The sequence below is a fragment of the Vanacampus margaritifer genome, chromosome 6 (assembly GCF_051991255.1).
Source record: "Vanacampus margaritifer isolate UIUO_Vmar chromosome 6, RoL_Vmar_1.0, whole genome shotgun sequence".
Classification (NCBI taxonomy): Eukaryota; Metazoa; Chordata; class Actinopteri; order Syngnathiformes; family Syngnathidae; genus Vanacampus; species Vanacampus margaritifer.
The window spans coordinates 26,155,377-26,170,775 of record NC_135437.1 but is presented as its reverse complement, the minus strand read 5'-3'; the positions used below and the strand labels follow the sequence as shown (position 1 = coordinate 26,170,775).

General features: G+C 39.6%; 2 protein-coding genes across 6 annotated transcripts in view; both read left to right on the top strand.

Moving 5' to 3' along the window:
• Positions 1-6,471, top strand: part of hydin (HYDIN axonemal central pair apparatus protein) — a 71,426-nt gene extending 64,955 nt beyond the window's left edge. For all 4 annotated transcript variants that reach the window (XM_077568447.1, XM_077568448.1, XM_077568450.1 and 1 more), the window contains 6 exons: positions 1,280-1,443; positions 1,719-1,869; positions 1,944-2,174; positions 2,414-2,638; positions 4,937-5,218; positions 5,308-6,471. In XM_077568447.1, the coding sequence (XP_077424573.1) occupies positions 1,280-1,443; positions 1,719-1,869; positions 1,944-2,174; positions 2,414-2,638; positions 4,937-5,218; positions 5,308-5,517 (1,263 nt within the window). In that variant the 3' untranslated portion in view covers positions 5,518-6,471. The remainder of the gene's footprint in view (positions 1-1,279; positions 1,444-1,718; positions 1,870-1,943; positions 2,175-2,413; positions 2,639-4,936; positions 5,219-5,307) is intronic.
• Positions 6,472-6,978: 507 nt separating this feature from the next.
• The window catches only part of necab2 (N-terminal EF-hand calcium binding protein 2), a 127,395-nt gene continuing 118,974 nt past the window's right edge, over positions 6,979-15,399 (top strand). For both annotated transcript variants that reach the window (XM_077567089.1, XM_077567088.1), the window contains exons 1-2: positions 6,979-7,345; positions 12,927-12,951. In XM_077567089.1, coding sequence (XP_077423215.1) covers positions 7,019-7,345; positions 12,927-12,951 — 352 coding nt within the window. In that variant the 5' untranslated portion in view covers positions 6,979-7,018. The remainder of the gene's footprint in view (positions 7,346-12,926; positions 12,952-15,399) is intronic.

The following is a 15,399-nucleotide window of genomic DNA, read 5'->3' as shown; positions in this document are numbered from 1 at the left end:
ATTAACAAATGAAGGCAAACTTCTAAAAATTCACGGACCAAGCCAGAAGTTGTTTTTCTTTTGTCAGGGTAATTATAAATAACAGGGTAATTACCAATGGACCTTCTCAGATTGTATATGACTGACACCCGTTTTGCTAACAAATGACAAATGATGGAAACACTGACGGATGCTGGCTACGCTCACGTACCGCAGAGTACATCCACTTCTTGGCTGGAACTGCTACTGAGCCACTCTTATTCTCCTGCATCAAAACAAGTCAATATACACTTACCAGTTACACTAACTTCCTATATAGACACCTTTCTCGAAATAATCGGCTATATCATTATTTCAGATTTTTCAGGAAACACAAATTTTTTTTACCATTTGCGTCATGAGGAGGTGATTTAGGCAAAAAAATATTTTTCTCCCCCCAAAAAAAGACAATTATTTAATTATTATTATTTAAAGAGGGTGACGATATACTATATGTGGTTAGTAAGGAAACTAGTAACTTAAGCAATGTCAAGCGAAAAATAGTGGTGACAAAATGTAATTGAGCATGGCGCAAGCGTCGTTAAAATAACGTTGACGGACTGACGGTTGATGGTCTGTGCTCAAGATATTTACTGTTGGTCCTAAAAAACGGGTTAATTTAGTCATGATGGAAGCTCTGTTAAAACAATATTGCGAATTGACAATTACAGCGTAGTTCGTCTTGAAATTTTGATGGATTTGATGATGACGGAACCCACAGCCCTGAACACAATCATAATTACAAAATAGATGGCTGAGTCTATATATTGTTTTAATGGGAGGGTATGCCATTATTGACCAATTTACACACATGAATAATCGATCATGTATTTTCTTTGACAACATATTTAACTTATTTACAACTAATTGCTCTGTGTTAAATTTAATGTAAAGACCAGATTAATCCAGACATTCCGCAGCAATTATGTGTTATTTCAGCCGGTATAACAGGCTTAACAACAAATATGAATCCATCATGAACTTCAGTGTCAGTCCGGATCTTGAAGAGATCTTTGGCTTTCCCTACTGTGTTAAGGCAAACACATTCAAAATGTTGTGGACTCTACAGTGTTGTGGAACACCCCTGCTGAGGTCAGCACAAGGGAACACCACGATGCCAATACCTTAGTCAACGTCACAGCCATCACTTAATGATGCTGATGAAGGTCCCACAAACCATTACAGAAATACAGATACAAAGCATACAAGGATTGATAAATATAATTTCACATCATATGACCTATTTCTGCTTTATCTTCAGGGGTCAGTTTTTTTCTCATTCCCCAATGGGGCTGGTATGCTGTACTCGCTACAAGGGAGTGCTGAGCCCCCTAAAGCTGAGAGCACGATTGTACATGAATTGCCTGCCAAGACCCATCACACACAGATACTCCCTGTTACCAACTGGCTCTCAAAACAGAAACGGTAAAACATGTACAATACATTCACGGCTGTAATCCCACTTATTTCTATTTCGCCTCAATTATTTAGTTCTTATTTTTAGTAGTTTTTTTTTCAATTTGTTTTTATTTTTACAAACTGCAAGCTATACTTAGAAAAGTTGACTGAAGTCAATGCCCTTAAAATAACATTTTGACAGTGAAGATATCATTTACATATCATTTATTAGTCAAGTTTCTTTACATCCGTGAATTTACACAAAAAGCACAGTCTCATCCCAACTGTTTATTTGTGTCCAGGTTCCTTGTCATAATAGAGTTTCTGACTCCTGAAAATCCAGATACTACGGTATCTCTCAAGGGTCGTGAGTATATTGATGTCCCGGCTCTGTCTAAGAAGGACTACAAGATTCATTTTTATACGTTCAGAGAGGGCCAGTACAATGCTAAGGTTTGAACACAAACACACATTTGAATTCTGATTTCAATTTTTTTTTTGTGAGTCATGTTATCCTCGCTTCCTAGGTGACATTTCTGAATGAGGTCTCGAGGGAGTACTTGTTTTACATCCTTAACTTCAAGGTTACCAGTCCAGTAGACTTGGACACAATAGAACTGGTGTCAAATGTCCGGGAGAAGACTTCAGCCACCATAGAACTTGAGAACCCCCTGACTACGTCTATCTGCCTCACAGTTGACTGTAAATGCCCCGACATAAGTGCTCCAAGTCTGCACACTGTGCCAGCAATGTCAAAGGTAAAATGTATTCCACATACCCTTAACACTGCTGGGTCAAAAGTTGTATGGACCCACTAACTTGGGTCAATTTGACCCAACTTTGGGTTGTTTTGTACAAAACTATCCAGGAAGTTGGGTTAGTGTGACCCAAGTTAGTGGGTCTATACAACTTTTGACCCAGCAGTTTTAAGAGTGCCGGTCATACCCACACATTTTGGTCTTACCCCACAAACTGTTTTTGTGTTCTGTCTCATTAGGGTGCGCTGACCTTCGACTACCAGCCCCTCCGAGTCGGCGAGACGACCTCCCGGCTGTCTCTGTTTTGTAGTGATCTTGGTTACTTCCACTATGGTCTTCTTCTCCGAGCTCTACCTCAGCCACCAGAGAAGACTATTCAATTCAGTGCTTCCTTGGGGACTAGCCACAGTGTTGCTGTCAAGTTCCTCAACTTCTCCCACTTCAAAACAGAATACACTTGCAAGGTAAGAATGATAGTGCGGTGCTGAAATTTAAAGGATATAGGCCTACACGGTGAATATTGTAGAGTAAATTTGACTCTTTTTAGAGTGGGGCGAAATAGACTCTGTTTTAGAGTAGGCTAATATTTACTTTTGGAAGAAATAAAAAAACGTAAAGGCTTCAAGTAAAGTAAAGAAAAATAAAGAAGGGGGGTAAATAAAAATCACTCAAGGGTTGAGGATCAAATTTACAACCTTCAGTTTGGGAGACTGCCAGACTACCACCAGAGCTATGCCCCTCCTACTGTTTGCTTATCTCCAAGAGACCAAAGAGTTCAGAAGAATCCAGCTGACCCGAAATATTAATATGCAGCAGGAGCTGCGTGGCTCAAGAGTAGATCGGCTGTCTTCCAAGGTGAAGGTCGTGAGTTCATTCCTTAACCCTTTTATTTATTTATTTTTCAATTTTTCATGAGTCATCTCACTCATCAATGTGACATTAATTCATTCACTGCCATTGACGGCTATAGACGTCAAAAATTGATTTGAACTATTTCTATTAGTTTAACATTTTTCCCACTTCTTAACAAGAGTATGAAAACCTAGAAAAAAAATATTATAAATTTAGAACACATATAAAATTTGTGATTAATTGTGAGTTAACTATTGAATTCATGCAATTATTTACAATGAAACATTTTAATCGCATGACGTGATTTAAAAAAAAAGACAAGATTATTAAAAATTAGGGGAGTCAGGCAGTTAAAATTTTTAATCGTAATTGAATCGCATGACTTCACGAGTTAACTCACGATTAATCACAAATGTTATAGCTGTTCTAAATGTACAATAAACAAATTCTAGGTTTTCATACTCTTCAATCATAACTTGGCCGCTGGGGGGACAGAGGATGAACATTTGCCACTTTCAAGCGTTAGCCAGACTCCACTGTCTAAAACACTGTCACGTCAAAGGCAAAAGATAAGCAAAATTGCATTGAGTTTTGCATAGATTAGCATGAGCTGACAATAGCTTCTGATAAAGGGTACATACAGTACTTGATCGTCCTTGAAGTCTTTTTCTGTTGGGGGATGGAGGGATAAGATTTATATTTGCCGATGTGTTTAAATTCCACATGCACAGACCAACACACTAATTCACAAGTGTAGGAAGTGCAATATATGAAGAGCTGCATCCACAAGTGAAAATGTTTTAACTGTCTTGACGGTCACTCCCCACTGAGAAGCCACTGACCTAGTTGCTATTCTCTAGCTCTGCCTCAGGTCATCATTTTAATGGAAAGACCATACACTCTTGACTCAGTAGTTTATATGGGCAGGGTAAACAGTTGCTCACAACAGTCAATTAGTAAACCTCGCTCCCCAACGCCTTTGACCCTGTTGTATAGTGTGCCCCACTTACAAGCAGGGGGGGGGGGAGGTGATGGTTGCCCGGGTTTCAGTATGGCCAACAGTTACACTTGTCGCAGTCATGTAGTGACACTTAAAGAGGAAGTCAACCATAAACATTTCTTGACAATATTATCTTATGTGAGACCTCACTAGTCTAAACTTTTCCTACATAAGAACAACATGGAAATGTTTTTGGGGGGTTATCTCATTTTTTAGTTGTTATAGTGGATGCCACGATAATATGGCTGTAGCGTGTTGTAAACCTATAAGTTTATATGCAACATTTTTAACATGAACATCATGCAAATCAACTTGCGATTGTGATTGGTTATGTAAGATCCAATCATGAATCAGAAGTGTTTGGCCTCCTCCAAATTATGCGTTTTATTGGTTTAGACATGCAAAAATGTCATGTCCACTGGGGCCATCTATGGGTCTGAAGGGATTCATATTACATTTGTGGAATATGAGTTATGAAGCAAAATCCAAAAATCCGTTTTTATCCAACTTGTCATCTGAAGATGACATCACAGTTGCTTAGGGCTCAGGCAATGATTAATCACAGCTCACCTGCTTTATGAAGCTGAGCTGTGATTGGTTGTTACCTGAGACCTGAGCAACAGTGATGTCATTTTCATTCAACAGCAAGTGGCAAAATGACCGCCTTCTGATATTGATGAGAACTGCTGGGTTTTGCTGCTTAACTCATATTACACTACTACGCAAAATACTGTATTTAGACTCGTGGGGCTGCATTGAACATATTATTGTCATTTATTTTTGGTGGGTTGGCGTCCCCTTTAAGAACTTTTTTTTTCAATTATAAAAATGCATAACATGTCTCCTCTCAGGAATTTTATCCACAGCATGATTTGTTTGTCTGTGCTGTTTTGCCCTTACACAACTGCAGACTGACTGCCCAGCTTTCCTCGTGAACAAGACTGTGGCTGCATTGCCTGGTAACCAGACAGGGTCTCATGTCAGTGTGGAGGTTTGTTTTGAGCCTTATCAGCTTGGAGAGGTGAACGGCCAGCTTCACCTGTCGTCTGGTATTGGGGGTGAATACATCTTTCTGTTACGTGGGGTCGGCCTCCCTTCCAAAACACAAGGCCCGTTCAACATTAGGAATGGTCGTAGCATCTCTATCCCTTTCAAGAATGTGTTCCTGCAGACCACCGTCTTTACTTTTCAGGTATTGTATATGTCTTGACTATCAAATAACTTCACAATTATGTCCATTGTTGTGAAATATATGCTACTAAACAATGGTCTGTCTTGCAGGTGGACAACCCCTGTTTTACAGTCAAAGCAGCTGACACCATCCTCTCTAAAAAAACACAGCCCATCCAGGTCCACTTTTTGGCCCCTGAAGGAGGCTCGCCAGGGCCATGCATTGGCAAATTGACCATCTCCAATCAGTGCACAGATGCACAAAGTAAAGCCTGCTCATGGATGTATTACTTGAGAGGCAACCTGCTGGAGTCAACATAATCCCAACATTAATCCAGTCAGCAAAACAAATTATAATGCTACTTCAAAATGTTGTTTTACTGTCAAAAAAAAAAAGTTTGTTGTCATGTGCGTAGAGAGGCCATGCCCTCCAAAAATAATTCAAAGACTACACAATACTGTATGTACTGTACATATACAGTATCAGCAGTCCCCAGCCACTATGATTTGGTGGTACTTGTCTGCCCAGAAAGAGTGAACAAAAAAAATATGTTGAAAATGTTCTGTTCGATACATGTCAAGCCACTAAGTGCCTTGAGTATGTGACACCTTCATTGGCAATCGTTGTCATAAATAATGACCACACGGGGGCACTCGTGTCTTGTCTAATGACTCCAGTCTGTACCAAAGTCCCATTCTTGATTTGCTCCCCTCTTTATGGCCATTAAAGTGGCATTGCAATGTTGCCTTTTGAACCTTCACGCATGTTTTGAAGAAGATGGACACGTTGATAGTTTTTACAGTAGCATCACAAAAAAAGTATATATAATTTACCCTTGATGTGTATTCATTGTGCGTTGTTTCACTATATGCTGTATACCAGTGGGTGCATATGCATTTGTTATGTGGGCTTTCATGGAGACTTACCTGATTCAATCATAATACTACAAAACGTAACGTAACAGCCTGTGGCAGTGCCATACTTTTTTTTGTATGAATAAATATTTATTCAAGAACATGACAAAAACAGCAAATTTTGCAATCTGATCTTATTCTCAAGGCCCCGGGCAGATCAGATTGACATGACAACAAAGAGGCTGATATTGAATTGGACAATAAAATCTCATCCACATATTGGAAGCTATGCAGCCAATACAAAATGTGACTAATAAAGAGGAGACCGCAATCAATGCACTTTCAAAAAACAAATATTATAATTTAGTTTATAAATAAAGTGCTGGTTGGAGTGATGGGAAAATAAAGTTTCATGAGCTACTAGTATTTTTTATTTTTATTTTTTGCTCCTCTAGATGGTGGTCTTGGTTTATAGATGCAGTGTAAATCAATTGCACTAGCCTTTATCTTTAAACCAAGATCCTTTAGTGTTTAGGCCAGCATAGAATGTCTTGCTGGCAATGACCATCACCACCGGCACTTGTAAGCCGTATAACAAACAGCATTAAAAAAATAAAACTTTTTTAATGCAATTGCTTTCACTCAACAATATCGTTCGCTACCATTCTAATGTGTTTTGCATATGCTTAAGTGCAGGTTCCATTCTAAAAGTTGTAGGAAGAGACGCATCATGGGTCTAAAGATGACTAGTATTGTAGACCTATAACGTGGAAAAAATTGGCATATGTTGTTTATCCCAAACTTAACGCACCTATGGCAAAACATTTGGTCGAGCGGTGTTAAAAGTGCCCCACTGTATAGCGCGGGTGTGTTTTAGGGTGGGGTTGTGATGTAACCGGGAAAGGGAGGCTGGGGTGGGGGCTCTTCTCCCCCATAGAGCGCAGCATGAGCGCTCCCGAGCAAAAGGATGTGCGAGCAGGCAGCGCGCTACTGTAGGGACGGAGTCCACAAACTGCTGAACAAAGAACAAGCCAAACTTCGAGCCCAAGAAAGCCGCGAACAGACCAAGCCCGTAGCCGGTCAGGACAGCGAGTCCGAAACGGCAGCTCAGTCCGGAAACAGCGGCGCCCAGCCCGGTGGAATTGACGGGCTCGTCCGCTGGATCGTCACCAAAATGAGCGACAACAAGAACATCTCCAGCAGGGAGTACGCCTCCAGCAAGGAGGAGGTGGCTGTGGCTCAAGAGCAGTTCTTCGCCCCGGAACCGCGGAGAGGCATCTCCGTCATTCTGGATGTGAGTATAGTAGCGACTAGTCGCACGCACAGTGCTGGATCTTCACATCCAGTGTGGTAGTGCGCACTTACGCGCGCCGAAGCTCCATTTACTGGCGCACTGAAATTCTGCAGCGCTTTTAACGTTTTATAGTATTCATAACAATAAGAACTAATTGTAAACTGGTTTTACTGAAGCAAACTGTAGAATATGGAAAGTAGTTTAAGCATTTATTCCATATCCGTGGTGCGCCTCAGGCATCAGGTCCATGTACTAGTAGCCTATATACTCTTATTTCTCCTTACAAGAGACACTTAAGCTACGGAATGGCTAGGGCATACGTGGACCACTTTGACCCCTAACTCAGAGGTTGTGGGTTAGATCGCCAGAAAGCCAATTAAGCACTCGTAGAATGATTTAATGATTTTTTTCCCCACGCCTTCTGCCCTATAGCTATTCTACTAGTGCAGTAGTTTGGCCTACTGGTGGGGACAAAGAGCATATTTAATTGATTTAAAGCAGGATATCGCTCATATCTAATAAATGCTTGACTTTCCAAAGTAAAATAGAGAAACTTTTGTTGGAGGTAACTGAAGTTTTTGACTAAATATTTGATGAATTTATTATAGATTAGGTATGCCTAAAATCATGTATCTAATTGCAAGAGTTTCACATAAATAATAGTGATTTGATATTTTGGTTGTAAATTGCATTGCTGTAGACCTACACTGCATCATACTCAGATTGGTTTCAAATATTCTGCCCCTCACAAGATTATTAATTTGCCACGCCCACTTGAACCAATGACGTAACTACCACCCACGAGCCACCTGTTTACATTTGGGGGATTGATGAATTTGTATGCCATAACAACAGCATTTTACAATGGAATCTCCAACGTGGAACATCGTAGCTCACTTTGAAGATGAGATCCAGATAGTGAAACCATCAATGATTTATCACAGTCCCTTAGGATTTCCCGAGAAGTCTTAGCTGCTTTTCAACCTTCTATAACAATGAATCTGCATTACTAACACTGATCAGTTGATAACCTTTGCATGCAGGTCCGCCTTCTGTCACCAGCACTAAACTCACGTTGCCATTTCCCGCCACTCCTACACTTGTATCTGCTTGAACTTTCAATAGTTAATTGTGCTATTGAACCCAATGTTATTGGTGAGAAATCTACTCTAAATGTGTTTGACAGAACTTGTTGTCTGCGAGCACGTGTGAAGCTGCACAATTTCTTCAGACCAACTTTGTGTGTGAAAAAAAAGAATTCTTTACTGCAAACGTTGACACGGACACTGCTAGGCGCAGTAATACAACAGTCAGCCTTGAGAACAGGTCCCATGAGGGGAACTATACTTATATAAATATAAATATTTTGTGAATAAGTGGTTTAGAAAATGGATGGATGGATGGATAAATATTTTTGTAACACTTGGTCACGAACAAGCAAATTAAAACTCTTCTGCAAGTAATTGGGATCTAATTAAGACTCATATTCCATATATTGAAACTGCAATATAACATAATTTTGACATCATTGATGTGAGTGTGTTGAAGAAGAACCACCCTGTCACAATAAAACGTGATGGGGTGGTATGTGACGGAGTGGTAAATTTCACTCTAAAATGGCCATTGTTCTCCATGTGGTCAAGTTCCTGACCTAAGAGAGTATACTTTCAATTAAAAATATAATTTTCTTTACATTAAAAGTGTAAAATGTTTGATTTAAAAAAAAAAAAAAAAAAGTTTTCCCTACAAATATTGTGTGACGGGGGTAGTTGGGTTAAGCTTGATGAAAATCCATCTAAAAAAAAATAAAATAAAATAAAAAAGGAATAGAATGTCAGAACTTGCCTTCTTTCTTCCTGGCTGCTCCTGAGGTTCAAATGATGTCACTTCCTCTTTGTGATGTCACTTAAAGCAACAGTCAATAAACTCCTAAGTGTGACGGGGATGGTAAAATAAACTGAGGGACGCGCGCAAATAATAAATTTTTTACTTAAAATAACATTTTTATTTTTAATCAATATATTTTATGTAATCAGCGACACACTTATATTCGTGGAAATAATAAATCTTTGATAAAAACCTTTAATGTATTTGGTGATATTTTGGATGCAGATGTTATGTTGGTCATAATGTGAAAATGGCCATGTGTTGTGTGGAAAACACTATTCCACTTTTATATTTTTATGCAGGATCGTGAGTGATCGGCGGTAACAATGAATACACAGAGACTGATATACTGTGCTAGAACAAATGTGCCTTTTATTCCCCGCAAACAGCAATCAACACACTTCAACGCTAAGCAGCATAATATGATCATCATCAGCGCTTAACCTTGACACTAGACCGGAGAGCCGACGGTCCGGTAGAACGAGCTGCGAAATGGCTGGGCAATCGTACGTATCCCACAGCTGACTCTACCCACACCGTGTGCCGCTCCGTCTTTTATTCGTTAACAAAAAGTTGTGAGCGTGAGAAACCGGGCTGGCCAAGCCCTCTCCCAGGCACCCTCGAAAACATGTTTCCGAAGCAGGGAGGACTATAGTATAAACAAGGAAGAGTTCCCAGGTTGATTCCGCCCTTTATTCACAAATTGTTGGGCACCTGGATTCGTACAGCAGTTCAGGACAACAACATATCCTTATATAAGAGGTTACATGAGGACATATCAAACCATGGTTATTTTCCCTTCACCATGTACTCATAAAAGTGATTACAAATAAAATGTCACTCTAAAAAAAATATAGCATTTACTAATATATTATGTTAACAACAATGAATTTAAGCTTGAGAAACAAACTTGGGCACAATTTTTCTGTGTGCCTCAAATACTTTATCAAACGTTGTGGACTCAAAAGGCGCTCGTCTGGTACAATGACTCTTAACAACTTCTCCCCCTTTAAGTTCCAAAATTCTGCGGCAATAATTTGAAAACAAAGTTATGGCAATCATCTATACAAAATAACTTCTAATAGCTTCTCAGTAGCCCTTCACCTCACCTCACTGTGGTGATCAAACTCAAAACCATTAATGCTTTTACTATCCCGATACTTCTGGAAGTTGTATGATTATCGACTGGGTACATTAACAATTTCCATTAAAAAAAATGCACACAAATATAGTTGTAAATATCATTTACGTAACCCTCAGTTTATATCCAGGAACTAAGCATGAGATGAATTTGTCACACACAACCTATCACAATGAATAACAGTCTGCATTGATTGCTCTCTGTTCACTTCCCCCACTGGTTTCCCCAAATGCCTTTTCTGTGTGCTTTTGTCTTTCAAAGCGCAATTTCCTGGCACATGGAAATGCAGCGCTCTAAAATACTGATGAAAGAGGCAGGCTTGTGCTCTGAATGCCAGAGAAACACTGACTGTGAATTCATTGCCACAATTATATGTGTATATCTAGAGTGTATGCTTGTTAGAGAACAAAAAGTTTTTCCTAACTGTTCACGTAGACAGGAATTAATCAGTGGTGTTTGTGTTTGTGTTTGTGTTTGTGGCGGAATGTACATAGAGTGTTTCAAGATGCATGAAATAGACAGTAGTAGTCATTATACAGACGCTCCCCAACTTACGAACGAGTTACGTTCCGAGCGATCGTTCGTAAGGTGAATTTGTTCGTAAGTTGCTTCAGTGCTATATTTTGTATTATAATTTATGTTTAAAGAGAATACGTACAGTACTGTACTATGTATGTTTTGAGAGAGAGAGCGAGAGACACACACAGTATGTACATGTACGTAATAAGATAAATAAAATGAAGTTCAACTTACTTTTGGAAGATGTACTCGATGCTTAAGGATTTGATGGAGGAGGAGGAGGAAGAGGAGGATTTTATATCATGAGAGGTTCTTCGTCGTCGCTGGAATGGGCTTCAAAAGTTACTTCCTCCTCCGTAACTTCAATGTAGGAAGAAGTTGAGGGTCGAGGAGAAGAAGATGAAGGTTGATGAGTATCTTCCTTGGAGGATTTACTAGAAACTGTCCGAAAGAAGCGATCTAACGACGATTGCACAGTTTTCTTCTTTTTTCATCATAAATGATGCGGTAGCACTGTATGGCATCATTCAATTGATTTGCAACCTTTGTGCAACGTTCAATATTTGGGTCTTGCTGCTCGAAGAGTGCGATGGCTTTATCTATGAGCGACAGGCGTTTCTTCTTCTTCCTCCTCCTCGACACGTTGCTGAGCCTCCAATGCTGGGTGAGCTCTCACAGCGCCAAGCGTCGGTATTAGCGGCGGAAAGAAGCACTACAGTACTCGGAAAAAGGTGCGCAATAAAAAATCGAACTTACAGCATCTCTTTCCGAACATTTTTTGACATGCGCGCATGCGCGCAGACATGTTCGTATGTACCGTTGTTCGTAACTCGAATCTTCGTAAGTAGGGGAGCGTCTGTATGTATGTTTGTGAATTCATGATTATTACTACCCAAGCTGATGTACGGCCAAAAGCATGGCACACTGCGACCTGAACTGTTCTCCAGTCAATCCCGTCTTTCTTACACTGTCTTTGACAAGATGCACATGGATATTTTTGTTTAATCTACTGTTTCTGTATTAAACCCATGCAATTGTGTCTTTGCATATTGAACACAACTACAGTATTGCAAGTAAACTAAACATTTTCACATTAGAAAAAATAAAGGCTACATTTGTATGGTCTGTATAAAACCAGACAGCATTGTCTACTGTTAACTCTCACATAGAATGTTCCTTTGTGTGATTGCATGGGATTGTGTGTGAATAACAGACTGACCAAGCCAAGTCAAACGTACGTCTTCTGTAGAGCTCTACTGCATACAACTTCTCCATAGTAGATGGCTAGTAAGCTACGCAAAACCACGTGACACACACATTACCATAAAATACGGTAATTAGCATGTTAATGGGTGCGCCATATAACACCGTGATTTTCACATCGATGCAGTATGAACATCAGTGTATAACTACTGAAGCTTTAGCGGGTGTCACCGTCAGATCGTTTGGCTGGCGCCGCTATCATCACACAGACACACCAGCAGACGCAGCCTTCAAAGGAATGACAACTTCATAGTTATTGGACACAATTGTGATATTTATCAGACAGCCCATTGTGTTTTTGAGAGGTTGAAGTTGCATGGAAAGCTTGGATTTACTGTACTTTTAAATAAGAGCAGGATTTTTAGCTTTGAATAAAACCCCCGCTTTATTTATACTTAGCAACAGTGTTAATGCGAGACTTACTAAGAAAAGAATGGGACCAACAGAGGAGTGCTCAAACAAGTGATGTGTTTTTACTATTCTTATTTCTAAAGTAGCTGGTGGTAAGCATACAAACATCCATGCATCCATTTTCTAACGCTTGTCCTCATTGGGGTTGTGGGTGTGTTGGAGCTTATTTTAAGGCAAGAAGCGGGGTAGAAATTTAGTTTAGAGTTAATTAAGCGAATGACAGATTTTTTGGGGGTGGGGGGGGGGGGTGCGTTACGTCAATACAACTTTTTTCGTACACTGATATTGTTATACAGTACAAAAATTAACCTTGACAACAAATGTCATTGTTATTGACTCATGTTCATTTTGTGTCCACAGATCTTCAGAAGAGCTGACAAAGACGGTGAGTAAATGTTGAATTTACTAGATTGAGTTTAGATTACAGGAGAACTTTGTCATTTGTCTCAGTAGTTTTATCGGGGGGGGGAATCACATAACAAGAATTTGTCACTCACAGGAAATAACAAAATGAAGTAATTCATGAATAATAATGACATAATTAAAAAAAAAAAAAAGGTTTCGGATGTTGAAGGAGGTTGGGGATTATCTCACATAGGCCAACTGTAATTCCCTTGACCAGGTGATAGGCTGTGTGAATTGGGAAATGTGGTATTTGATTTTCATTCTTAATTAAGACCTGGAAATTAAAATAATAATAATAATAATGTCGTACAACACACAGTGCGCATCCACGTTACATACCGTAGTTTACTTTAACACACAGGCCATCAAATAGTGGATGCGTATTTACCAATATTTGATCTTCAGTTTTATCAACTGACACATCACACAGTGAGAGTAACTCATGTATTCATTACAGTCTCATTAAGAATAAACAAAAAATATATTAAATTGCAGCCATAAAATCTGTTTGTTGGTGGTACACTTTTCAATTTATGACTATTTGTGATTTGAAGTGATTTTGAGTGCACTATATTTTTTCTTTTGGACATTCAGACACATATTCCAAATGGAGTGACCCCTTCATAGAGCGCCATGTACGGATTAGGGAATAGTGTGTACATTTGGATGCAGCCAATGTCTTTCATTGACAGTTGAAAATAAGAAGCAGAAATGACGCCTATTTGCGTCGTGACGCTGTTTGTGCATTTCGGTTCAGAGGGGGATCGATTACATTCCTACGGGAGTAACTCTGTCTACTCACACATTTAAACGGGTTCTTCCAAATCTGTCAGAAACCACAATTTTTTTTTTTACCTTAACCTGAATATTGATGGCATGTAAACGTAGTGACTGATGGCTGGGCTGTTGAATGACAAACTTGGGCTGCCGAAAAGAGAGTGAGTAGAACCAGGAAGTCAGATCAGACGGATACTCACTAAGGTTAAGATCTGGACAGGTCTGTCAATCAAAGAGCACAAATAAACAAACGGGAAACTGAATAATAAATAAGAAGGGAGAAAAGAAAGAAAATAGCACATTTGATATACTTGCACCTAATGCAGATTTGCCACTGCTCTTATCTTCTCTGGAGCAGCTGTTTTAACTCTTTGACTGCCAAAAACGTTAAATAACGTTTCGTAAAATCCTATGGAGGAGTGCCAAAGACGTTAAAAGACGTTTTTTTCAAAACAGGTGAAACTAACCGTTTTCTATTGTTGATTACTCAAAAACGGAATAAGGTAGAAACAAACTTTTTTTTTCTGATGGAAGATGAGAGTCCAATCTTGTTTTGGCAGTATGTGTGTTTCCATAGTCCAAACACATAATTTTCTATGGACCTTGAAAGATCAGTCAAAATGCTTAAAATCAGCTGGCACCCACGGCATCCCTTTTCTGAAAACGTCTGGCAGTCAAAGAGCTAAAGATGGACGAGCCTGTTGTCGTTGGATTGGTCCTTACTAGACGTCTTTCTGCTACTGGTGCAGAAAAGTCAAAAGAGGAGGGTTTTGGTACCATGAGGAAAGATGGTGATTATAAGGGAACTCTGATGTATGGAAAGCAGACTGGGAAAGAAGGGAAAGGAACCAGCAAGTGCAAGTTGAAAAGGAGCTAATTTTATCCTGCCTCTCTTGGGAGAAGACCGGGGAAATGTTTTAATGAGAGGGACATGGAACGAGAGAAAGGTGCACACTTTAGGGAGCGACACAAAGAGATGTGTGGGGTAGCAAGGACGTGACAACAACAACAATGAAATGACGATGATTTCATTAGACAGACTGATTTTACATTTTCAATTGTAGAATGGGTTCATTGTACTGCAATTCAAATGTGTACAGGTGCGTTCAACTGTGGGCCTCTATGCTATGCATCCCCGATTTCAGCAAATGCACACAACATGCTTCAGTAGGCATTTTTATTGGTGCTCGTCTGTAACAGAAGCTTAAAGCATCAGCATCAGTGTTCAAGCTTGGTTGCGTGACTTTGAATATAAAGGACTGTGTGAGAGCATGTGTAGGTGTGTGTAGTAATCTGACTTTAAAGGCATTGTTATGCAGCTAGTGCAGTGTTGCAGTAGCCCTGAACTATGAAATATTCAATTGGCAGCACCTCCTTTGTAGTTTCTTCTTGCAGTACCTCCTTGCATTGAGCAGGTACACTTTGAAAAGATGAAGGGGAAATCCATCCAAGATTTAAATAGGTCACTATTTTGACTTCATTTTTCTATGGCTACTGACTGAAAGTAATTACAATCCATTTTTTACATCACTTAAGTGTCCTGTTTGTTAAGCATCCTCTGCGGAATTTTAGCTCACTGGAAGCGCTCTACGCTCCAAAACAAGAGAAACGTGGTTGTGGCGCGGATTCTATCTGAGTTGGGTGAACACCG